The following is a 25,164-nucleotide window of genomic DNA, read 5'->3' on the forward strand; positions in this document are numbered from 1 at the left end:
GAATAAAAGAAGATACATCTATTGGTTGCCAACCTGAGTCCACATATGCTCAACCAAATCATTTTGCAGTTGCACGTGAGTTTCTCAATCACGCATGTCTTCATGAAACTGAGTGAACTGCTCAAATGTTGCCGCTACTCCATGCTTAGGCACAACATTCTCACCCTGAAACTGAAAGCATTGATTGTACAGACGTTCCGGGCGCTCGTCTTCTACGATCATATTGTGCATGATCACACAAGCAGTCATCACCTCCCATAGTTTCTGCGTGCTCCAAGTATTAGCAGGATACCAAACGATGCCCTATCGAGATTGCAAAACACCAAAGGCACGCTCGATATCCTTTCTAGCACTCTCTTGCTCTTGGGCAAATCTTTTCCTTTTCTCTCCAACAGGGTTGGGTATTGTCTTTACAATAGTGGTCCACTGAGGATAGATACCGTCACCCAAATAGTACCCTTTGTCGTAGTTGTGGCCGTTGACAGTAAAGTTCACCGGTGGGCTGTTGCCTTCGGCAAGCCTAGCAAACGCCGGCGAGCGCTGAAGCACGTTGATATCATTGTGTGATCCAGCCATGCCAAAGAAAGAGTGCCAGATCCAGAGATCTTGAGACGCCATAGCCTCTAGTATGACAGTGCAAACCCTGACATGTCCCTTATACTGCCCTTGCCAAGCAGAAGGGCAGTTCTTTCACTCCCAGTGCATGCAGTCTATGCTGCCAAGCATCCCCGGGAAGCCCTTGCTAGCATTCATCGCCAACAAACGGGCTGTATCTGCAGCTGTCGGCTCTCTCAAGTACTCAGGGCCAAACACAGCAATCACAGCCTTGCAGAACTTATACAGGGACTCTAGGCATGTAGACTCGCTCATATGGACGTACTCGTCAATGAGATCACCGGGCACTCCGTATGCAAGCATTCGGATGGCGGCAGTGCATTTCTGATAAGAGGAGAAACCAATCTTGCCGACGACATCCTCTTTGCACTCAAAGTAGTCATCATAGCCGACCACTCCCTCTCTAATACGGTTGAAAACATGCCTACTCATACGGAACCATCGGCGGAATTTGTGATGTTTGAACAACGGGTTTGTTGTATCAAAGTAGTCCTTCCAGAGAAGGAAATGCCCGCTCTCTTGGTTACGATTCAACGCCGGAAGGTGGCCCGGAATGGAGCCATGGAACAACGGGCGCTGGTTGTTGAGGTGGTGATGGACCAACACGGCAGCCAATATCTCATCCTTGTCTTCGGACGACGAACTGTCGGAGTCGCAAATGAAATTGTGGAAAAAGAACTCGTCGGCGGAGTCCATTTTCGTACCTTGGCAAATTGTCGAACAACTTGCGGGCGTCGAAGAAGGAGACGGCCGGCGAGGGAAGACGCGGCGCCCATAGACCAGCTAGCTGCCCTGCCGGCGCCCGACGAGTGTGACGGCGTCCGACGAGCGTGCCGGTCGTATGTGGCGGGGGCGGTGAGGCGTCTTCTTGGTCGCGGGCGGCTGTGCGGTGGGGGAAGCGACGGCGGGAACTAGTTTGCTCCCCGGCGGCGGCGGGCGACTGGGGGCAGGGGCGGCGTTGCTGGGCGGATGTGGAGGCGGCGGCAGCTGGAAGAGTCGCCGCAAAAATGGGCGGCGGTGTCGGTGACGGAGGAGGCGGGGGGCGAGGGTTGCTTGTTGGCCGGGGGGAGGAGGCCAATGTGCCACAGACCAGTGGGCCCGGGAACAGGAATAGGGGACCGCACGCGCGTCCGTCTTGTGTCCGCGCCGATGCAAATCAGGCTAAAAAATGGGCCATCCGCGGACAAAAAATAAACACGCGTCCGTTTAGGTCGACACGTTGGGCCGTTTTTTCTGTCCGCGCCGACCCAAACGGACGGCCGCGGACGAAATAGGTCGCCCCATTGGAGTTGCTCTAAGACGGCACGTTGATTGCCCATGCAACGCGGGACGACGCGTGCACCGCGGGGTACGTAGTGCTTGGCGCAAAGTCATCGTCATATCCACTATACTAGTGCTAGTATGATGATGTGCTGATAATGGATGGAGCAAGTGAATTTTCTCTCCCTTTTGTTCGGTTGTCTATTTAAAGACGTCCTATCCTATTTAAAAAGGCTAAAGGCCTACTGGAATGGAATGAGGCTACGGAAAAGGGCTCGGAGCAGTACCAAGATTCGTCTGAGAATGAGTTGGTCATGTCGCCAACTGTTTTGGCTAGAAAGAAAGCATGGCTAGCTAGCTAGGAACGTTGCTGCACATACGATCACCCATCATCCGGACGAGATGCGTGGACCACCACACAATATCATCCAAAGTGCGTCGACGTCTCGACGGTCCATTTCTGGGTGCAACGAACAAGGGTGCTATTCACCAAAGTAAAATGAACTAGTACTACAAAATTCTTCCTCCATGCCGTGGTAGCGGTGATGGACGGAAAGTACGAGCTCAGCAGGACGGGGAAACTAGCAGCGTGAGAAGCAGCAGAGCCCCACCTGACCTTTTCCTTTCCCGGCGACGGTTCGCTCGCGTGCCCGGTGTCTGGGCGAGATCTGGAACCAGAAGAAGAAAGAAAGAAGACCGCCCCACACGCGGCTTGCAGTTGCAGGTGGATCACGTCAGGGCATCATGATCATGGTAACCCGCACTGGGAGTGGGATGTTGGCGCCCGTCGCAGCACCCGCCAGGAGATCCGCGCTCGTGTGTTTCCCCGCCGCGGTGCACCCAATCGAAGCCCCGCAACCTCTGCCCCCAGCCGCACCGACCTTCGTCATCATGCAAAGCCAAAGCCCAAAGAGAGGACGGCGCAGAATTACCATGAGGATCAGCACATATTTTTACCTTTTTGTTCGTAAAGCAAAGCAAGCGCACCACAAAAACAAAGCGGGTCACCACCGGCCGTAGTAATCAGTCACGGTCTCCAACCTCGTTTAACCGCCTCTGACTGAAACAGCATGCGGCGTGCGTGCGCCTGCCGCTGCAGCTGTTAGCTGTCACGTTGCATGTCTGCCACGCGCGGCCCGGCTCGGCCATCTCGCTGCCTCCGGGCCCCATGACCGGGTGCCGCTACGGGGCCCAGCGCGCAGTGGCAGCCGCGAGGCGTGTTCCATACACGGTTCGGCTTTCGCATCCGAGTACCAGGATCTGTATACTCTGTAGGCCACGTTCTGTTTAGCTGTGGGTGGTACAGTAGCTAATTCCGCTGTCACCATGAGAGGGCAGGATCGACAACTCCGTGCCGTGCTAGGGTGGGGCCGCGGTACTGTGACTGACAGGAATTTCACGTTACTGCAGGGATGGGATGTTGGGGGTCGTCCTGCCTACGTTTGTTGGCCATAAAAGCCGAGATAAGCTTCCGGATAACTAACGAGAAACTCGCGACTTTGCAGTGTAATCAAGTCCTCTCAACGATCTGTTTCCTTTTCGCGTTGCAGGTAAACCGTACGTACTTGCGATCTCGCCCCGTAAATAAATGTTAGACTTGTGACGAAGAAGGCGTCCTTCCGTGGCCATAGAATTTTGCTGCAAACGACCGGCGCTCGTCTCTCGATTAATATCGCGGCCGTGCCAGCGGGCCGCCATAGGACATTCTCTGTCAAATAAACTCAGGATCAGGTACTTGCACCTACTACTAGTACAATATTTTCCAGCAGTATTTTTTTCTCTTAGCAATTGATCATTTTCTAGTTTTCTTAAAAATCGTAGTATACACGACGGCTCAAACAATTCACGGGCACTTACTTACCTTGGGTCCAAATACTTGCACAGGACTCGTGCAACCCCACATTGTCCCGGTTAAAGCATATTTGGCCCTTTTTACTCGAGTGCGGTTCGTCGAAATCGCTGCTTTCAGTAAAGAAAACGAATCTTCATGGATCTCCAAGCAAATGTGTGAGCTGAGGCGACGATCGACAACAAACCTTAAGGCCCTAGCCACTTATTATTAATATCCATAGACTACACCAATAAGCGCACCCATCCAGGCTCATGGAAACACGAGAACCGGATAGAAAAATATATCTACTTATTGTAATGCACGACCTCCTATTGACCATAACACGACCATTTTTTTATGATAAAAGAATGACGCCTTGATTCTTTCCATGGAACATACAATACTCCCTCCTTTCCGGTTTATAGGGCTCAATTCAAAAACTCACTAACCAAGGTAGATGGTGAGTGATGGAATAATTTTTGTAGTTTGCAAAAACACTCAATTAATGCGCTTGTTTTCCTCAAACAATTGTGTTTACCAATGCATTAATTACAGTGCATGCATGCATAAAGCACATGCATTGGTCAATTTTCTTTTAATACTTGCATGCAATGATTTAATGCCCCTTAAAATTTGAACATGTGATGAGAACAACCAAATTGAGCCTTATAAAACGGGAAAACTAAAATTTTGAGATAAGCCTTATAAAGCGGAAAGAAGGAAGTACTACACAAACACCACAACTAAATGCTTCAAACAAAAACTGGAGTATAAGGCTAGTCATAGTGCATTTCAAGAAATTTTTACTTATGTGGCAAGTATTTAATGTGAGGTGGTAACATAATATGTTACTGTAACATAGCGCTTCCCAAGACAAGATGAGTCTATAAGCCAATAAATGAAGCCATCTATGACACTACTATCATGTTACTTTAGGTAGTAATTTAGACTAGTGTCATGCCCACTATGACCAGCCTAAACAAACAAGGCCGGCCAAATGGAAGCTACTTATCCCTTTAATCTTCTTGCATTTTAATGAACACGAACAAAATCGGAAACAATTAAATGGGGCCTTCTTTATCTTAGTATTAGTATTTTAATGAGAACACAAAAGAAGTCGTCAACACAGGAATGGAAACAGGCAGTCAGACCTGTGTTGGTGGTGCGAGACCACTAATCTCCAGGGGCAGTTGGGTAACTCCACCACCCCAACTGAAGTCGTGGAGCGGAGGGCGCAGCCGCCCGCATCCAACGGTCCAAACCGGAGCCTCCAATCCACAGACAGCTCACGCGCACCCCGCCCCTCCGTCCCCGCAGTATCCACGAGAGTGCCACCGTCCGGCCGGCGCAGTCCGGCGCTGCCCGCAGGGGCACATCAGTAATTCGCTTTTCTCTGCTCTAAATATTTTCGCCAGCGGCCTAAGTAACGGATCAAGAGCAAAGGGGAAAAAGACACAAGAGGCATGGTGGAGGCAGGGGACGGAGGTTTGAAATTGTGAGGGAGAAGCGAAACAAAAGCCCCGAGGGGAGCGGGGGGAGAGAGGGAGATAGCGAGCGGAGTAATTGCGTTTTTGTTGGGGTTTTCGTCCTGATTCGGGAGTGGAGGTTGAGTGGGGGGAGAAATCATCCTGTTTCTCCGGTGCTGCTCGCTTTTGATGCGTTTCTTGGGCGATTTCTGCTGCCGCTGCCGCTTCTAGTGCCTTGATTCGGAGCAGGCTTTGCTTTGGTTTCGGGTTCTTTCGCCTTTCCTTTCGCCAGAGATCGCCGGCTTTTGCCGCTGCCCAGGCGTGGCCGTGCCGTCCCCTCTTCCCTTGAAAAATCGCGCGAAGTCTGGGTTCTTTTCACCCCCGTCCCTCGGTGCGGCACCGCCAAAATCTGTCCTTGGCGCCTGCGATTGGTGCTGTTTTCGGGGCCGGGAGTGTGAGATTTCGACAGATTTCTTGGGGGGATTTTGAGGCCTCCTGGTGCCTGGTCGCGTAATTCGGGGTTTGGGTGGGTGTCGCTTTCGGGCCCTTGCCGAGCCAGGGGGGTTCATGCGCCTGGAGTTGGCGCTGATTTGATGAGAAATGGACAAGTTCCTGGCCTCCACGGCGCTCTGCTGTAAGATTTGGCGTATTGCCGTGTGAGCCCTTGCGTGCGCTCACTGGTTTGGTCCGGTGGCTTGTTGATTCCTCGGCGGTGATGCTCACTGCAGCCGCCGTGATGGCGCCAGTCCCGGCCGCTCCCAAGAGCTCCCTCGAGGTCTTGCTCGAGACCATAAAGAAGCGCGACGAGCGGCCCAAGGATGAGCCGCCGGCATTGCCGGCCCGCCCGACGTGCCGTGGCCGTCTGCCCAGGGCAAGACGGTCGCCGACGCCTCCTAGGGTTCATCTCGAGGATGGAGTGGCAGAGGGTGCTGCAGCGGATACTGACAAGAAGCCGGAAGCTGTACCGGATACTGACAAGAAGCCGGAAGCTGTGAATGAGAATAAGCCAGAGATTGAGAAGGAGAATACGCCAGAGGTCAAGAAGGAGATTGGTGGGCAGGAGGCCAAGGAGGGGAAGGCTGTAAATGGTCGCATCTTTGGGGCCAAGAGAAAGCTATGCAGTGTGGAACCAGTGGACGAGTCTCCATATGTTGAGAACCTCCACGAGGAAAGGAAGGATGCAATGGCCTGCAAGGAGCCTCCCTCTCCTTATTTTTCCTCAGCAAGAGCAAAGAGAAATGGGAAGCCAGTGTTTACTGATTCCATGGACTATGTCCTCCAGAAGGTTAGAATCTCATTGTTGGTGAAATTCATGAGATTTATCCTATTATCATGTGAACAAAGTAACAGATAACATGTTGCAACAAGTTCAATTTGTCTCTGTAGCATAGAATTAGGCTGAATACTTTCTCTGATATGATGGCAAAATTCGTTCAGTATTTAACACCAAGAAATGTTAATCAAATTACTACTCACATATGTTTTTACATATTTACTTACAACTCCCTTCTGTATCTACAAAAGAATTTAATGTTTTTTCTATAAGTATATAGGACTTATTATCCCGACATTTAGAAGTAGACGAAGCCACTGTTTTTTAATGCTCGTTCATGGTCAGGAAAGCATATTTCATACTTGCTTTGGCCTATGTGTCAAGTAATTTGGCATGTTACGGTGATCCTCACAATATAAATATGTTGGATAAACAGAACAATTTTGCATGTGCTTGGAATTAGTTCTGATATTAACCCTTTCCTTTGATGATTTGAGTCTGATGTTATGGTAGAAAAAATGAGGCAAAGCAATAATATTTTAATTGTTTTTCAGAAGCTACGGGTTTGGTGTTCTGCATCAGATGAGAAGTGGGAACTTGGACAGATTGAATCAATTTCTGGAGATGACGTCGAAATACACCTTGTTAATGGAGAAGTGAGTCTCATGTTGCTGTGATGGTATAGCTATTTGGGTAAACTTTGGTAACGTTGTTACTTATATTTTGTTTGCGCAGGTTTTGACGCTGCCACCAGAAAGACTTTTGCCTGCCAACCCTGATATTCTAGATGGAGTGGATGATTTGATCCAGATGAGCTACTTAAATGAACCTTCTGTCCTTTACAATCTGCAATACCGATACTCTCGTGATCTTATCTACGTACGCACTATCCACCAAGCTCTAGATTGTTCATGGTCCAGTCAATGTCTCTTCATTTGTGTTCTCTTATCCTTGCAGACAAAAGCAGGACCTGTTCTGATTGCTATCAACCCACTGAAAGAGGTTCCACTCTATGGGAAAGATTTCATCAGAAAATACAGACAGAAGCTCACAAATGATCCACATGTGTATGCAATTGCTGATATAGCTTTTAATGAAATGCTAAGAGGTAGGTGTTTAAAAGGAGTAGGCAGTTTTATAGGATTGTTTTGCAAGATTTATCTTCTAATGCAACTTATGATACCTTGCAGATGGCATAAACCAATCTATAATAATAAGGTCAGAATGATCTACTTTGCCCTTTATAATAGTAATCACAGTATCTTAAAAGCTCTGGGTTGCCCAATCTTAACCTGGTCTCTATGATGTTTGTCTTATTTCAGTGGTGAAAGTGGAGCAGGAAAAACTGAAACAGCTAAAATTGCGATGCAGTATTTGGCTGCTCTAGGGGGAGCTAATGGAATGGAGTCTGAAGTTCTACAGACCAATGTTATTCTGGAAGCATTAGGGAATGCAAAAACATCAAGAAATGATAACTCGAGCCGATTTGTGAGTTTATCTTTAGTGACATCTTGTCAATTCATCATTCTTAGGTAATTCTTATGACACCTTGATGGTATTGATACAGGGCAAACTTACTGAAATGCACTTTTCTGAAACCGGAAAGATTTGTGGCGCTAAAATACAAACATGTAAGCCTTCTGCACCATATATTGTTGACATAGCTAGTCATAATATTGTCAAACTTCCTGATAACTTGTTTCTCTGGGCATGTATGACGTGTTCCTCTAACTGAATCTAATGGAACAGTCCTGCTTGAGAAGGTACAATAGCTTTAGACTTTATCCAAAACTCCATATTTTAGTATTTGTGAAAGCTTTAATATCTTATATCTTGCTTGTGCAGTCGAGGGTTGTTCGGAGGGCACCAGGAGAGAGATCATATCATATTTTCTATCAGCTGTGCTCTGGAGCTTCTCCTCTTCACAGAAGTAACCGCACATTCCTATCAAGGAATTAATATATATCTTACATTTCATTGCATCGCCTCTCATTTTTTGACCTGTTATATGCATGTGCTGTTGCAGAAAAATTGTTACTGAGAGACGCCAATTACTATAATTACTTGAAGCAGAGTTCTTGCTTGAGAATTGATGGTGTTGATGATGCTAAAAGATTTTCATCATTATTGGTAATGTTTCTACAAATCAACCACATTTTGGACGAAACTTCGGCTATTATCGTTACTTGTTACCCATTCATTTTTTTCATTTGCAGGGTGCATTGGATATTGTTCAGATATCTGGGGAAAACCAGATGGAATTATTTTCTATGCTTGCAGTTGTCTTGTGGCTGGGAAATATTTCATTCTCTGTGATAGACAATGAAAACCATGTGGAAGTTGATTCAAATGAAGGTACCAATTACCCATTGGCGAATGTGCTCCTCTTTGTACAAAAAACCATATTCCCTTCCATATTTTTCTGTTTTGATAATACCCTGTAGAAATATCCCAAAGTGTAAACTGTGTTCCACATTTGTACCAAAAAGTTGATATTGGTGTCATTTGATTTTCATGGAGTTCGCTGAATGACCATTGCTTCCCATTGTTTAATGTCTTCACAGGGTTGGCTAATGCGGCAAAGCTGTTAGGTTGCAGTGTTCCTCAATTGGTGATTGCTCTCTCAACTCGTAAAATCCAAGCTGGAAAGGAAAATATTGTTCAAAGATTGACGTTAACCCAGGTTTGAAATTACCTGGAAAATTTATCTATCTGGGGCTATCTGTCAGCTGTTGCTTATTGATTTTCTACTCTTGGTTTTTACTTATAATTTCTGCTTTCTCTAGGCAATCGATGCAAGGGATGCTCTAGCGAAGTCAATCTATGCTCATCTGTTTGACTGGATTGTTGAGCAAATTAACCACTCGCTTGGAACGGGGAGACAACGTACACGAAGATCCATAAGTATTTTGGATATTTATGGCTTCGAGTCTTTCAATGTATGGAGTCCATTGCATTTTACCGAATACAATTTATGCTTGAATGCTCTTTAGATGACATTAAGTTATACCATGCAGAAAAATGGCTTTGAACAGTTCTGTATAAATTATGCCAATGAAAGACTGCAACAGCATTTTAACCGACATCTATTCAAACTAGAACAGGAGGTAAGATTCTGACACTTCTCTGGATTATTTGTTTGTTTAACATAATAGGTGTAAACAGTTACAAGTCTTATTATTACATACACGTTCTTCCTTGTAAACCAGGGTTTAGGGTACATTGTGCTCTCAGTGCTTGTGTGCTAAAGATGTGAAGGACGAAATTTCCTGAATTTTTTATAACTCGGGCACTAGTTGGATGCTGAAGTTGATTTTACAAAGCCCAAGTTATGTATACATGCTCTGATTCAATCACAATAATGGAAGCTTTTATTAACCCCGGCCTCTGTGTCATAGATGCATGCAGCCATACTTATTGCAGAGCTTGTTACATCATCAAGAATAGTGCTCTCGACATACTATATAAACTAAGAAGTCTATCACTGGCACACAGTTAAAACACAATCAAGAGCTATTAGCCTACCACGCAAGACTACTCTATAAACTAAGAAGTCTATCACTGGCACGCCATCCAAATCTGGACATACAATATCCGATACTACCTGTTTTATATCTTGTCTTCTGAGACTCTGAGTGCGTCTGTGCTTTCCTCAATAGAAACGATGTCAAAAGTTCTTGTAGCTAAGGTAATAAACCTCAACAATAGCAGGCCTTGGTTGGTCACTGAGCTTTTTCACCCTATACTGCGATTAGCGAACACCAAACCTTGTTTTATGGTATTTTGAGGATATGGTAAATTTTGTTATTTCCTAAGATGTGGGAAACAGAAAAACTCGATATGTTCCAGGAAACACGAAAAGATAATAAACCACAGGACGCAGTAGATTTCTGTTTGGCTTGCAAGTTCTGGCCTTCTGGATATATCGTATACTGGGTAACTACCGCCATGAGGATGGCATGGCATTACAATGTAGGGGATTGAGGGATAGAACATAGGTGAGACGAAGAACGTGGGTGGACCCGATTGATAAACTATTTTTATTACCTTGATTAACATTCATAATGGATACATCCATCCCCTTGTATATGAAGGGAAGAAAGATCCTGTTCCAATTCAAATGATGCAATGTCTAATCCTCCTTGCCTAACTGACTGGGATATCATCCTTTTTTGGGGTAGCTAGGGAGTAAGGACGTTTGAGACCTAACTAATGCACCTAATACCATTTCCAGTATTGTTAGAACACTGGTTGGAAGTTGCATCTTACCAATGATCGAGCCCAACTTTGCGAATTGCAAAGTTGTTTCAGGATCTATGCAGCTTGTTTTAGTTTCCGTGTTGTAAAATTATAAAGCTGATTCTTGCTGTTTTCATTTTATCTGCTCATGGGTTCACGTGTTTCCAGTTTTGTTTTATGCTTTTTCCTCTGCATCTATGTAGGCATGCTAATTCTATTCTTTCAGGAGTACCTGGATGATGGAATTGACTGGGTCAGTGTAGAATTTGTGGACAACACTGACTGTTTATCTCTCTTTGAGAAGGTATGCAGTATATTTTTCATGGACCAACTTTACTTATGAACCATATCCTCGAGCTATACATTACCGGTTGGAGTAATGTTGCAATTTTGATATTTTTATGCATTTCTTTTATAATTACTGACCTGACATGTGCAACCTGTAACTGGATGTGCTTTTAGTCAAATTTCCTTTATTTGGTTATTTTGTTTTTCTTGTTACTAGTTCTGCCACGCGAATGTCTTGCAGTGCAGAAATTTATCATGCCTGTCAGCAAATCTCCTTGGGCTCACTGATGTCTGAGACTCTCTGAGTTACTTAAGTACTTCGTATTGAGCTACTCCAGCATAAATGACATCATCCATGATAAAGTGATTTTTAATAGATTTAAATATCTTTAAGAGGAGTGCCTCTGTGCTTTCCTAAAAGAGAACACTAAAAATAAAAAATGCACACATTATTGTTTGGCTGCAATTGTTAAAGAATTGTGCTACCTTGAGTCCTTGATGGTGATGACATATTAATACCTTTTGATATTAGTTTCACTGTTTACATGTTCTATAATTGTATGTGCACTATTTTACAATATTTTTATGTTACAGAAGCCTCTAGGGCTATTGTCTTTGCTGGATGAAGAGTCTACGTTCCCAAAGGCAACAGATCTTTCCTTTGCTAACAAACTTAAGCAGCACTTGAGTGGAAACCCTGGATTTAAGGGCGAACAGGATGGTGCTTTTAAGATTTGTCATTATGCTGGAGAGGTTGGTGGTCCTCAAATACATATCTCTCCATTTGTGAGCTTGTTCGATAAACCATCATTATTTTGTGTGGAAGCTCTATATGCTAATTGATAATTGTGCACACTGTAATTCTAGGTTTCATATGATACAACTGGGTTCTTGGAGAAGAATAGAGATCCACTGCACACCGAGTCAATTCAATTACTCTTTTCGTGCAAAAGTGATCTTCCAAAAGATTTTGCGTCTGTCATGATTGCTTATTCTCAGAATAAATCAAGTTTGTCATGTCACTTATTAGTTGATTCACAAAAACAAAGTGTTGTGAACAAATTTAAGGTATTCATCATCTATTCATTTGATCGATTGTTTGAGCATGTTCTCAAGCTCTCTGATTTTTTTCCCGTTTTATAATTTGCATTTATTTTTCTGGTAACATCTCAATGCATGATGTTGTTTGCATTATTTTCAAGATGGCTTTACATATAACGATCTCGATACTCTCTTTAATACCCAGGCTCAACTATTCAAGCTAATGCAGCAATTAGAGAATACAAGTCCTCATTTCATTCGATGCATCCAGCCAAATAACAAACAACGCCCGAGGCAATTCGAACATGACCTTGTCTTGCACCAGCTTAAATGCTGTGGGGTGTTTGAAGTTGTGAGGATATCAAGAGCAGGCTATCCAACTCGGATGACACACCAACAGTTTGCTGAAAGGTTGCTACTTTGCTGAGCTACACTATTTTTTTGCTTGGAATGCAGAGCTAGACTTAATGAGCACACTTCTTTATTTTGTTCAATACTAGCACATGAGCTGACTTCCAGGTTCCATCTTTCTATAATAAACTGCAGATATGGATTTCTTCTCTCTCATTCTGTCGCATCTCAGAATCCACTTAGTATTTCAGTTGCTGTATTACAACAATTCAGTATACCCCCAGAAATGTATCAAGTTGGCTACACAAAATTGTTTCTTCGTACGGGACAGGTATAACAATCATTCTAATAGTTCTCGTCGTACGCACAACTATCCAGTTTAATTTGCAAGATGAAATAATATTTTGGTACACCGTAATCAAATTTACTTCGCAATGATTTTCTATTCGTGTATGTGGAATTATGTATGTTGCTTGTCATTCTTATTGATAATTTTGTAGGTTGCTGCACTGGAAAATGCTAAAAACCGGATGCTCCATGGAGCTCTTCGGATTCAGAGAAACTTCCGTGGGTTGCATACTCGACGAGAATATTACACACTGAAGAAAGGAGCAACAGCTTTGCAGTCATGTAATATTTTAAATAACTTGCCTTTCTAGGATGTGCAGACTTTGAAATTGAAATAATTCTCCTGGCTCTGTTAATCAACAAAATCTTGGTTATTTCACTTACCTTTTTACATTTGCCAATGTACAGTTGTAAGAGGTGAAAAGGCAAGATTTCGATTTGATTACCTTTTCAAGAGATGGAGGGCAGCTGTTCTCATACAGAAGTACACTAGGCGTCGACTTGCAGCCACCATGTTTACTGATCAGCTAAAAAATATTGTTGTTCTACAGTCTGGTAATTTATGAAGGCGTAGTATCACAATATTGCAGTAGATTATCGCGTTCATCACTTCATCTAATCATCTGCTTCCGTATATTTCTACAGTGATGCGTGGGTGCCTGGCCAGGAAGAAATTCAAGTGCTTGCAGGAAGAAAAGGAATCTAAAGTCATCAACAGCAAAGTTAGAAGGGATGTAAGGAATAATATTTCACAAGTGAGGTTATGCCATGTGAGTTCTAGGTCACCATATCTCTATATTTTATCCGTTATAAATCTAGCAAGACCCTGGCTGCTGCTGCATACCACTTTTATGCAGCATCGTATGGGTAATAATTTACTATTGAGTCCAGCACTGGATGGGAACTACTCTACTACGTGCCTAATCATCAACAAAGAGCTATTGAAAATGTTTGTTTTATTAATATAAGATTTCCCTGCACTTGGTTCAACTGCCTAATGGTAGAGGCGTCAAAGGTTTGATAGTTTTTAATGATTTGCATCCCATGTCAGGAAATGAATGGCGAGTATCCTCGCCAACCAGTTGTCACAGAACTCGAGGGGCGCGTTTCGAAAGCTGAGGCTTTATTACGAGACAAAGAGGAAGAAAATGCGATGCTGAAGCAACAATTGGAACAGTATGAGAATAAATGGTCAGAATATGAGACCAAGATGAAAGTTATGGAAGAGGCATGGAAGAAACAGCTCTCTTCTCTGCAGGTAAATCATTTATAGTAGCTTTTGTTTTCGTTTAAGGCACTTGATCAACATCTTCTAAAACATGAAATTCATCTGACAAAGATAATGACAACATATACTACTTCAGCATGCCTTGTGTGATGAAATTTGAAGTATTCACGAATGTTGTGTCAAGCATGCCTTGAACTAAAGACTAGACGCATGTAGAGTTTGAATATTTGAATGTTAGAGAAGAGTGTCTCATAATTCCATGGCATTCGGTAGTGTTTTTTTGCATTACCCTTGAGATAATGCGATCCTCTTGTTTTCCTTTCAGTTGAGTCTTGTGGCTGCTAAGAAGAGCCTAGCTGCTGATGACATGGTCACCCGAGCAGCTCGGACTGATACCACTCCAACGCATGCTCAATACGACTCTGAAGATACAATGTCCACAGGGACCCATACCCCAGAAGGGACAGAGTTGAAATACCAAAACCACAACCCTGAACCTAGACTGGCGACAGGAAACTCAGATAGGCGGATAAATGCTGTGAATCACCTAGCAAAGGAGTTTGAGGACAGGCGACAGGTATTCGACGACGATGCTGGCTTCCTTGTCGCCGTGAAATCCGGACAGATTGGTTCAAATATGAATCCGGACGATGAACTCAGGAAGCTGAAGGACCGGTTCGCTACATGGAAGAAAGACTACAAATCTCGGTTGAAGGAAACGAAGGTAAACCTTCAGAAGGTCGGCAGTCATGACGAGAAATCTCGGAAAAGATGGTGGGGGAAGAAGAGCTCCAAGTGAACGCGGACGTTACAAGGTCAGAGCATTTCCTCATATTTTGAGTGCCATTGCATCAAAGGAAGAGAGATCAAGAAATGGCAGGAGAGAAGGCGGTTTTGTGATTCTCGCTCTCTATCGCAAGCAAGCCTGGTGAGATGGCGGCGACGACGAACTCCATCGCCGATACCTGCGCGTCCAGTTTTTCGGGAGTGTCTGAAAGGGTTGCAAGAGGCACAGCAAGAGATCTGTACATGTATGTTAGTTCTGAGTTGTCAGTGTATGTATGTGTATGTTGTCGTGTATGTAGAGCGATGAACCGGAAATATGACAGGGTAATTAAATACAGATTATCCGCCGAGAGCGAATAGAGATGCAACAGCAGGACTGTAATGTGTACAGCAAAGAAATCGTTGGAATGTGCAAGGCGTTTGAATCCATTGTTTCCTTCCTTATCCGCGTGAGCTTCGTTTCTGCACTGTACCTGACTGAGTTTGCCAAGTTTCTGAGTAAGAGCTGCTCTCACGGCCGTTGGCGCTCAGTTGTCACTTTTCGTTTTGAATTTTGGCTAGGAACCAGGAGGAGGATTTGAGCATAGTGAGGGTGAGGAAGACAATGAAAGTAAGGTCAATGACCATACAAGTGGAATGCTAGATAATATATATTTGGCAGACGGAGTAAAGAAAATAGATTTCGATTAGATTGAATGTAGCTCATAAACCTGAAAATCTCATATGGTGTGCTTTTAATTCCAGCTCGTTTTGCAATTCTACTTGTCCCAAAATATTTGATTGGCACTCCCTTTATAAACTAATATAAGAGCGTTAGATCACTACTTTAATGTTTTAAATGCTTTTATATTAGTTTACCGAGGGAGTAGTAGATTGGAGCTACAGATGAAAAATTTGGAGTCAAAACTACTATGTGAGTGTTAAAATCTCAAGCACCGGGTAGGAAATTATGAGATTGGCGCACACCGCACGTGCAGGTCGCAGACAACGGTCAGCAAGAGGCGATAATGGAACTAGACATGAATCACTGCCATCAGATGGTGATGCCCTAGCACGGAGGCGACGACGGGTTGAGCGGCCAAACCTATTCATCAATCATCTTTTTTCTTTGAGAATCTCCTATTAATCGGGAGGCCAATGAGGTTGCTCATGAGCTAGCTATGCATAGTTTTAGTGATTATATCGACTGTATTTGGGATGATGATGCTCCTAGCTTTTTATTTGCTAAGTGAAGGAAATATGCCCTAGAGGCAATAATAAAGTTGTTATTTTATATTTCCTAGAAAATATGCCCTAGAGGCAATAATAAAGTTGTTATTTTATATTTTCTTATATTATGACAAATATTTATTATTCATGCTAGAATTGTATTAACCGAAAACTTGATATATGTGTGGATACATAGACAAAACACAGTGTCCCTAGTAAGCGACTAGCTCGTTAATCAAAGATGGTTAAGTTTCCTAACCATAGACATGTGTTGTCATTTGATGAACGTGATCACATCATTAGGAAAATGATGTGATGGACATGACCCATCCGTTAGCTTAGCATATTGATCGTTCAGTTTTATTGCTATAGCTTTCTTCATGTCATATACATATTCCTTTGACTATGAGATTATGAACTCCCGGATACCGGAAGAATACATTATGTGCTATCAAACGTCACAACGTAACTGGGTGATTATAAAGATGCTCTACAGGTATCTCCGAAGGTGTTTGTTGGGTTGGCATAGATCGAGATTATGATTTGTCACTCCGAGTATCGGAGAGGTATCTTTGGGCCCTCTCGGTAATGCACATCGTGATAAGCCTTGCAAGCAATGTGACTAATGAGTTAGTTACAGGATGATACATTACGGAATGAGTAAAGAGACTTGCCGGTAACGAGATTGAACTAGGTATGAAGATACCGATGATCGAATCTCGGGCAAGTAACATACCGATGACAAAGGGAATGACGTATGTTGTCATTGCGGTTTGACCGATAAAGATCTTCGTAGAATATGTAGGAGCCAATATGAGCATCCAGGTTCCCCTGTTGGTTATTGACCGGAGATGTGTCTCGGTCATGTCTATATAGTTCTCGAACCCGTAGGGTCCGCACGCTTAACGTTCGATGACGATTTGTATTATGAGTTATGTGTTTTGGTGACCGAAGATTGTTCGGAGTCCCGGATGAGATCACGGACATGCCGAGGAGTCTCGAAATGGTCGAGAGGTAAAGATTGATATATTGGACGATAGTATTCGAACACCAGAAGTGTTTCAGAATGTATCGGGTACGTATCGGAACCGGTGGGGGGGGGGGAGGGGGGTTACTGGAACCCTCGGGGGAAAGATATGGGCCATAGGAGGGAGGCAAGGCAGCCCACAAGGGGGTGGCGCGCCCCCTCCCCCATGGGGAGTCCGAATTGGACAAGGGGAGGGGGCGCGGCTGAGGGAATCCTGGACTAGGGGGTCCTCGGGCGTCCGGCCTGTTAGCCATGGGCCGGACTGATGGGTTGTGAAGATACAAAGACCGAAGACTCTACCCGTGTCCGGATGGGACTCTCCTTGGCATGGAAGGCAAGCTTGGCGTCCACAATATGAAGATTCCTTTCTCTGTAACCGACCTTATGTAACCCTAGATCCCTCCGGTGTCTATATAAACCTGAGGGCTAGGTCCGTAGACATCGATCATCATCATAGTCATACAGGCTAGACTTCTAGGGTTTTAGCCATTACGATCTCGTGGTAGATCAACTCTTGTAATACTCATATTCATCAAGATCAATCAAGCAGGAAGTAGGGTATTACCTCCATAGAGAGGGCCCGAACCTGGGTAAACATTGTGTCCCCCATCTCCTGTTACCATCGATCTTAGACGCACAGTTCAGGACCCCCTACCGAGATCCGCCGGTTTTGACACCGACATTGGTGCTTTCATTGAGAGTTCCACTGTGACGTCGAAGATAGGATCGATGGCTCGCCTTATTCTCAAGGACAATATCACCTCTGGAGGAGCACTGGCCCCAGGCCAAACCCTCCGGCTGGGCGGCTTTATCATGACCGCCCGTTCGGCCGTTAAGCCGATGATGACCTCTTGGGTCATCGAAAATCCCCTTCGCATTGACCCCGAACACTCCAAGCAGATGGATTCGATGGAGCTTTCGTCCTTGAACGAGCTCTTAGATCGCATCGCCGCCCTGCGGGTCGCTACAGACTACGATCGCATTGGGATTAAACCCGATCAGAGAGAAATCAAAGCTCCACCGATCACCCACGAGATAGCGGTAGTCGAGGAGCGGGACGACAACTCTTCCTCCATACTGAGGACGGACTATGTCCGGATCTCCGACCTCGAAGAGCCGGACACCCACCTGCGAAGAAATACATCTTGTCCTCCGAACATAGAATCGAACGACAAGCCTAAAATATCAGTTGATATCCCGGAGCCTGGACTGTTGAGTCTGGAAGATCTTCGGACTCTGGATCCAAAATTGGGTCAAGGTTCAGATTTAAATTCACCCACCCACCCGGACATAAGCGCTCTCATGAGCATACAACAACAGTCTCAGGAAACGGTCCATCACTTCTGGGCCAGATTCCTTCTTGTCAAAGACAAGATTAAAGATGCCGCGACGAAGACGCGATCTCAGCATTCCGCACCAATTGCACGGACGAAGGAATCCTCAATGCCATCAACCGCCGTCGCATATTACACTTTGCTGACTTGGCAACTATCGTACAGAAGTACAGCGCAATGGAAAGCGCTTGGAAAACTCAGGCAGCCCGTTGGGAACCATCGGTCCCCACTCAACCCCTCGTTCAGGCGAAAAGGGCACACCCTCGTGGCACGTCCGGTCCAATAGTAAAGAAATACAAGCCCATTACGGGGCGCGAAACCGTTCTGGAAGGATGGCTCGATGGGCCATGCAAAATACACACAACACCGGATAGAATCGGACGACGAGCCTAAGTCAACTATCGAGTTGTGCTCCACGGTGGACAGGGATGATGTGATCCTAGACAAACGACCCAAATCCACCTCCTTCAAGCCGGCAGAAGAAATAGTCAAATTCCAAGTCCATCCAACGGACCCCAACAAGACAGCATCTATCGGGGCACAACTCGACCCAACGGTCGATGCCGCGCTACGAGAGTTCCTGCGTGAAAACTGGGACATATTCGCCTGGCACCCTTGTGACATGCCAGGAATCCCAGGCAGGCTAGCCAAACACAGCCTCAATATCTTAAAGGGATATAAACCGGTCAAACAAACACTGCGGTGTTTTTCCGAACCTAAATGACAAGCTATGGGAGAAGAGCTAGCCAAGTTACTCGAAGCCGGATTCATCAGAGAAATAAAACACCCGGACTGGCTAGCAAACCTGGTGATGGTACCAAAGAAGGATAAATCCTGGCGCCTATGTGTCGATTTCAAAGACCTCAACAAGGCTTGCCCTAAGGATCCCTTCCCCCTCCCTCGCATCGATCAGATCATTGACGCAATCGCAGGACATGACTCACTGTGTTTCCTCGACGCGTACTCCGGATACCATCAGATCAAGATGAAGGAGTCCGATCAAGCCGCAACGACGTTTATTACCCCATATGGGCCTTTCTGCTTCAACACTATGCCTTTTGGGCTAAAAAACGCTGGCGCCACCTACCAACGCATGATTCAAACATGCCTGGAGAAGTAGATCGGCAAGACAGTTGAAGCATATGTGGATGACATCGTCATTAAAACCAGGCACGTCGAGGCACTGATAGACGATTTACGTCTCACATTCAACAACCTCCGTGCATATGACATCAAGCTCAATCCGGAAAAGTGTGTTTTCGGCGTCCCTGCTGGAAAACTGCTGGGCTTCATTGTTTCCAGTAGAGGAATCGAAGTAAATCCAGCCAAAATCCGAGCTTTGTCACAATTGGCTATACCAACGGACCTTAAGCAGGTCCAAAAACTCGCCGGATGCGTGGCAGCTTTAAGCCGCTTTATCTCCAGATTGGGAGAAAAGGCATTGCCACTGTATCGCCTACTCCGGCGCACCGATCACTTCGAGTGGACGGATGCGGCAACGGCCGGACTGGAAGAAATTAAAGCCCTTCTAGCGAGCAACCCAATCCTGGCTGCGCCAAACGTCGGCGAACCCATGCTATTATACATATCAGCAACACACCAGGTCGTGAGCGCCGTGCTCGTCGTTGAGCGAGAGTAAGACGGACACAAATTCCCGCTTCAGAAGCCGGTATATTACATATCCACTGTCCTCACACCATGCAAATCCCGGTACCCCCATTATCAAAAAATAGCATACGCGGTCTTCATGGCATCCCGGAAGCTATGACACTACTTCCAAGAGTGTTCGATCACGGTGGCCTCCGAAGTACCTCTCAATGATATAATAAACAACCGCGATGCTATGGGCCGGATTGCCAAATGGGCCGAGCTCCTTCCATTCGACATAACATACAAACCGCGTCAAGCCATTAAATCCCAAGTATTGGCGGACTTCGTCGCCGAATGGACAGAGGCCGAACTCCCTAAAGAGTACGACACATATTCCGACTGGGTTATGTATTTCGATGGCTCCAAAATGCTGGCAGGATTAGGAGCGGGCGTCATTTTAACGTCTCCCACTGGAGACGTAGTCCAGTACGTACTCCAAATATTATACACAGACTCCAAAAACACAGTCGAATACGAGGCCTTATTGCATGGTCTTCGGATGGCCGTCTCCATGGGCATACAACGCCTGGGAGTGCGCGGGAACTCAAACCTCGCAATATCTCAAATAAATGGAGATTTTGACGCCAAAGATCCGAAGATGGTGGCTTATCGCAATGCCGTCCTGAAAATGTCGGCTCGGTTCGAGGGGCTCGAGTTTCATCATGTGGCTCGAGAAAGTAATCAAGCGACGGATGTCCTTGCTCGCATCGGCGCCAAGCGCGACCGCATCCCACCTAACATCTTTCTGGAAAGGCTTTTCAAGCCATCTGTGGTATGGCCGGGGGGAGAGCGGCAATACCAGTCCGGATCCGAACACAACCCTAGATTTCGAGCACAATGATATCATCGGGGGCTCAGCCACCAAAATAACACCGTCGGCCCATCTCATTATGGCAGTCATTGCCCCATGGACTGAACCCTTCTTGGCCTACCTCAATAGGAAAGAACTCCCTGAGGATCAGAATGAGGCCCGCCGCATTGTCCGGCGTTCGAAGGCCTACAAGGTCCACGACGGAGACCTCTACAAGAAAAGCGCTACCGGAGTCCTTCAAAGATATATCTCCGAGGAGGAGGGGCGGCAGCTCTTGGCTGAAATTCATGCCGGTCTCGGCGGTCACCACGCCACAGCTCGGGCCCTTGTCACAAGGCCTTCCGTACAGGTTTTTATTGGCCGACGGCCCGAGCAGACTCACAGGACCTTGTTCAATGTTGCGTCGGATGCCAGCTTTTCGCCAACCAGAGCCATATGCCACCCACTGCTCTGCAAACAATCCCCATCACTTGGCCTTTCGCGGTCTGGGGGCTTGACATGGTCGGACCCCTTAAAGGAGGAAGCCATAAGAAAAAATATCTGCTGGTCATGGTGGATAAATTCACTAAGTGGATAGAGGCCAAACCAGTTAAAACGGCCGAAGCCGGACTAGTGATAGACTTTATATCCGGCGTTGTACACCGTTATGGTGTTCCACACAACATCATCACCGATAATGGCTCCAACTTTACAGCCGATGAAGTGAAAAATTGGTGCGCCAATCTGGGCATTAAGCTCGTTTACGCCTCCGTCTATCACCCGCAAACAAACGGTCAAGTCGAACGGGCCAATGGTCTTATTATGAGCGGCATCAAACCTAGGCTGGTGCGGTCTTTGAAGGAATCATACAAGCACTGGGTCGAGGAGCTCGACTCCGTACTCTGGGGGCTGCGGACCACGCCCAATCGCACTACCGGATACACACCTTTCTTCATGGTGTACAGCGCAAAGGCTGTGTTACCCTGCGACATTATTCATGACTCACATCGAGTGCGCATGTACGAAGAGAGAGGCCGAGCTCGATCGGCAGGACAACCTAGACGCCCTGGAGGAGGAGCGTGATGTCGCAAAAGCCCGTTCCGCATTTTATCAACAACAGGCCCGCAGATATCAAAGCAGAGAGGTACGGGCCAAGACTTATAATGTTGGCGAACTCGTTCTACGCTTGCCGGAGAAGAAAAAGGACAAACTCAAGCCCAAATGGGAGGGTCCCTTCATCATTGACGAAGTTCTCACTGGAGGAGCGTACCGCCTGCGTGATGCGTCAGACAACCGCCTAGAGCCGAACCCTTGGAACGCGGCCAGACTCCAAAGATTCTACGCCTAGCGCCGAACTCTTTGTTCGTCTCCTTCTCCCTATTCCCATTTGTAAGGGCATATTTATCCCTAAGATGTTTTGGTGATTGATGACAATGCTTTTGCGGACTAATCGTGTGCGTTGAGTGTTTTTCAGAGATTCATCCTTTTGGCACGAGACGATTTCCTCCCCTCGGAGCTTAAAGCGAAGACGGTGTAGTCCTTTCGGATTAGTTTGGTGGACTAGTTTCATAGGGATCACCGTACTATCAAGAGGGGGTCCGTTTTGGAAAGGCTAGGGCGGAATCATCACGTACACTTCCTTTGCCCCTCCCTCCGAGCCTTTCCGTTTCGATGATGGGCTTGGTTCTCCTCTCTTTGTGCCCTCTCTGGTCCCAGCGGTAGTACCGCGGGCCAGAGCGGTAGTACCGCTTGGGTGCTACAAGCGGTAGTACCGCCCAGAGCAGTAGTACCGCTAGTAGCCCCATGTGTGTACTAACTCTGGTCCCAGCGGTAGTACCGCGGGACGGAGCGGTAGTACCGCTTGGGTGCCACAAGCGGTAGTACCGCTCTGGGAGCGGTAGTACCGCTCCAGAGCAGTAGTACTGCTAGTGGACCCAAGCCGTAGTATCGCGGTGGTCTCGTGCTAGTACCGCCTCGATTCGAGGGCTCCTTTTTCGTGTCGGGTTTTACGGTACTGGCCGCGACTGTGGGGGGCCGTAGTACCGCTCCTGTGCGGTAGTACCGCCCTTCCTCCGCGGTAGTACCGCTGTGGGCCAAGCGGTAGTACCGCGTTGTGTAGCGGTAGTACCGCTTATAGTGGCAAGCGGTAGTACCGCTGGCACAGCGGTACTACCACTCTCTTCGGGGCAGAAGGGGGGTAACGGTTGGTTTGTTCCCCCCCACTATATAAAGGGGTCTTCTTCCCCAAAGTTGACTTACCTCTTCCCCCAAAAGCTCCATTGTTGCTCCAAGCTCCATTTTCGCCCGATCTCTCTCCCTAGCCAATCAAACTTGTTGATTTGCTCGGGATTGGTTGAGAAGGCCACGATCTACACTTCCACCAAGAGAAATTTGATTCCCCCCACTTATCCCTAGCGGATCTTGTTACTCTTGGGTGTTTGAGCACCCTAGACGGTTGAGGTCACCGCGGAGCCATAGTCCATTGTGGTGAAGCTTTGTGGTGTCGTTGGGAGCCTCCAATTAAGTTGTGGAGATTGCCCCAACCTTGTTTGTAAAGGTCCGGTCGCCGCCTTCAAGGGCACCAATAGTGGAATTATGGCATCTCACATTGTGTGAGGGCGTGAGGAGAATACGGTGGCCCTTGTGGCTTCTTGGGGAGCATTGTGCCTCCACACCGCTCCAACGGAGACGTACTTCCCCTCAAAAGGAAGGAACTCCGGTAACACATCCTCGTCTTCACCGGCTCCACTCTTGGTTATCTCGTTCCTTTACTTTAGCTAGTTTACTTGTGTTATATCTCTTACTTGCTTGCGTGCTTGTTGTCGTTGCATCATATAGGTTGCTCACTTAGTTGCATATCTAGACAACCTATTTTGATGCAAACTTTAATTTGGTAAAGAAAAGCTAAAAATTGTTAGTTGCCTATTCACCCCCCTCTAGTGAACTATATCGATCCTTTCAATTGGTATCAGAGCCTCGTCTCTTTATTAAGGACTTTACTGTCCAAAGAGTATGGTTGACGTCGTAGACGGTGGGGAGGAGCACTCCGGTGAGAATCCAGTCTCGTCTACGGGAGATGGGGGAACCGCAGTCTCTCGTGAGGAATTCAATGTGGCGTTGGACACATTGAAAACCTCCATGACGACCAAGGTCGAAAGCATGTTGAATAAATTCTTAGAAGGGCTTAAACTTACCACCGCACCGTTGAAAGTGGGTGATCCCGCTAACAAGGTGACGGATGCTACCTCCGACAAGGGGGAAGCTTCGAGCGAGAAGGCTCCTTGTTCTAGTGATAAAAAGGGACCGGCATCTTTGCCCATGTGGAACCTCCCCCTGTCTATGGTGGACCGCTCCCTTCCACTCATTTGAATCATGCCGGCCCGGCCCCTAAGATTGAGAAGAATGTAGATTTTGATTCGTGGGTCTATCGTTTTAAGCGTCATTTAAATCATGTGAACACTAACCTTTGGAGAATCATTGAAGAAGGTTTTTATCCGCATGACCGAAGTAACTTCACTCCTAGAGAAGTTGTGGATCATCAATTCAATGAGAATGCTCTCTTCATCATCCAAGAAGCAATCCCACCCGAAGATCTTCCTCATCTCCGGCCTTACACCGTGGCCAAAGATGCTTGGCTCCAAGTTGTTTCCCTCTATCGGGGAAGCGCAAGCATTCAACGCTCCAACTATGAAGTTGTGCAAGATGAAGCCGACGAGTTTGCAATGAAAGAAGATGAAGAACCTCGTGAGCTTTTTCGGAGAGTAACCAAACTCGCGGTCTCTCTCCGAGATCATGGAAGTAAGGACACGGATGACAATTGGATCAAGCACAAATTCCTCAAGGCAATGATGCCCTACCACAAAGCCATGTCCTCCGTAATTCGTCAAAGGCCGGACTTCCACACCTTGTCATCAAGTGAAGTGTTGGATGAGTTTGTTGCTATGAGCATCTTGGACAAGACCGCCGACAATGCGGTTCTTCGCTCTCAAAGAATAAAGAAGCCCAACCTTGCTCTAAAGGCCAAAGTTAGTATGGAGGAAGAGGATGAAGAGGAAGAAGAGGAGGGCAACCTCGAAGATACGAAGTATGCCTATCATGAACACATGGCTCTTGCTTCAAGGCAATTTTGGAGCAAGAAGAACACGAGGCCAAACTTCAACAAAAGCAACTCAAGTGGCGCAAAGGGCAAGCAACGGATGAGGACTTGCTTTAATTGTGGCAATGTGAGCCACTTTGTTGCGGAGTGCCCTTACGAGAAGAGGGAAGACAATGGTGGCAAGCTCATTAGAAAAGACAAGGCCAAGTCGTTCCCCGACAAGAGCAACTTCATCAAGAAGACTCCTCCCAAGGCGTTGGTGGTTCAAGAAGAGTACAATGAGGATGATGACGATGATGAAGATAGTGAGTCGGTTGCCATGGCCTCCGTTG

The 25,164-nt window shown here is 46.3% G+C and overlaps 1 protein-coding gene across 1 annotated transcript; it reads left to right on the forward strand.

The window, feature by feature from the left end:
- Positions 1 to 5,134: 5,134 nt before the first annotated feature.
- On the forward strand, positions 5,135 to 15,170 carry LOC109731850 (myosin-3). Its single transcript, XM_020291031.4, has 24 exons — positions 5,135 to 6,457; positions 7,000 to 7,101; positions 7,181 to 7,324; positions 7,403 to 7,553; positions 7,636 to 7,663; positions 7,768 to 7,933; positions 8,013 to 8,076; positions 8,195 to 8,208; positions 8,291 to 8,375; positions 8,472 to 8,575; positions 8,662 to 8,800; positions 9,010 to 9,128; positions 9,232 to 9,384; positions 9,463 to 9,552; positions 10,911 to 10,988; positions 11,567 to 11,725; positions 11,840 to 12,040; positions 12,219 to 12,424; positions 12,560 to 12,695; positions 12,865 to 12,994; positions 13,121 to 13,267; positions 13,358 to 13,482; positions 13,764 to 13,970; positions 14,266 to 15,170. The coding sequence occupies exons 1-24, from the start codon at positions 5,888 to 5,890 to the stop codon at positions 14,737 to 14,739; spliced, it is 3,792 nt and encodes a 1,263-aa protein (XP_020146620.1). The 5' UTR covers positions 5,135 to 5,887; the 3' UTR covers positions 14,740 to 15,170.
- Positions 15,171 to 25,164: the final 9,994 nt, after the last annotated feature.

The sequence above is a fragment of the Aegilops tauschii genome, chromosome 2, assembly GCF_002575655.3.
Source record: "Aegilops tauschii subsp. strangulata cultivar AL8/78 chromosome 2, Aet v6.0, whole genome shotgun sequence".
In the NCBI taxonomy this organism is placed as follows: Eukaryota; Viridiplantae; Streptophyta; class Magnoliopsida; order Poales; family Poaceae; genus Aegilops; species Aegilops tauschii.

Coding starts and splice junctions, on each gene's coding strand:
- LOC109731850 (XM_020291031.4), top strand. CDS start 5,888: ATGCTCACTGCAGCCGCCGTGATGGCGCCAGTCCCGGCCGCTCCCAAG. Junction 8,801..9,009: donor GGAAGTTGATTCAAATGAAG/GTACCAATTACC, acceptor ATGTCTTCACAG/GGTTGGCTAATGCGGCAAAG. Junction 13,483..13,763: donor CACAAGTGAGGTTATGCCAT/GTGAGTTCTAGG, acceptor ATCCCATGTCAG/GAAATGAATGGCGAGTATCC.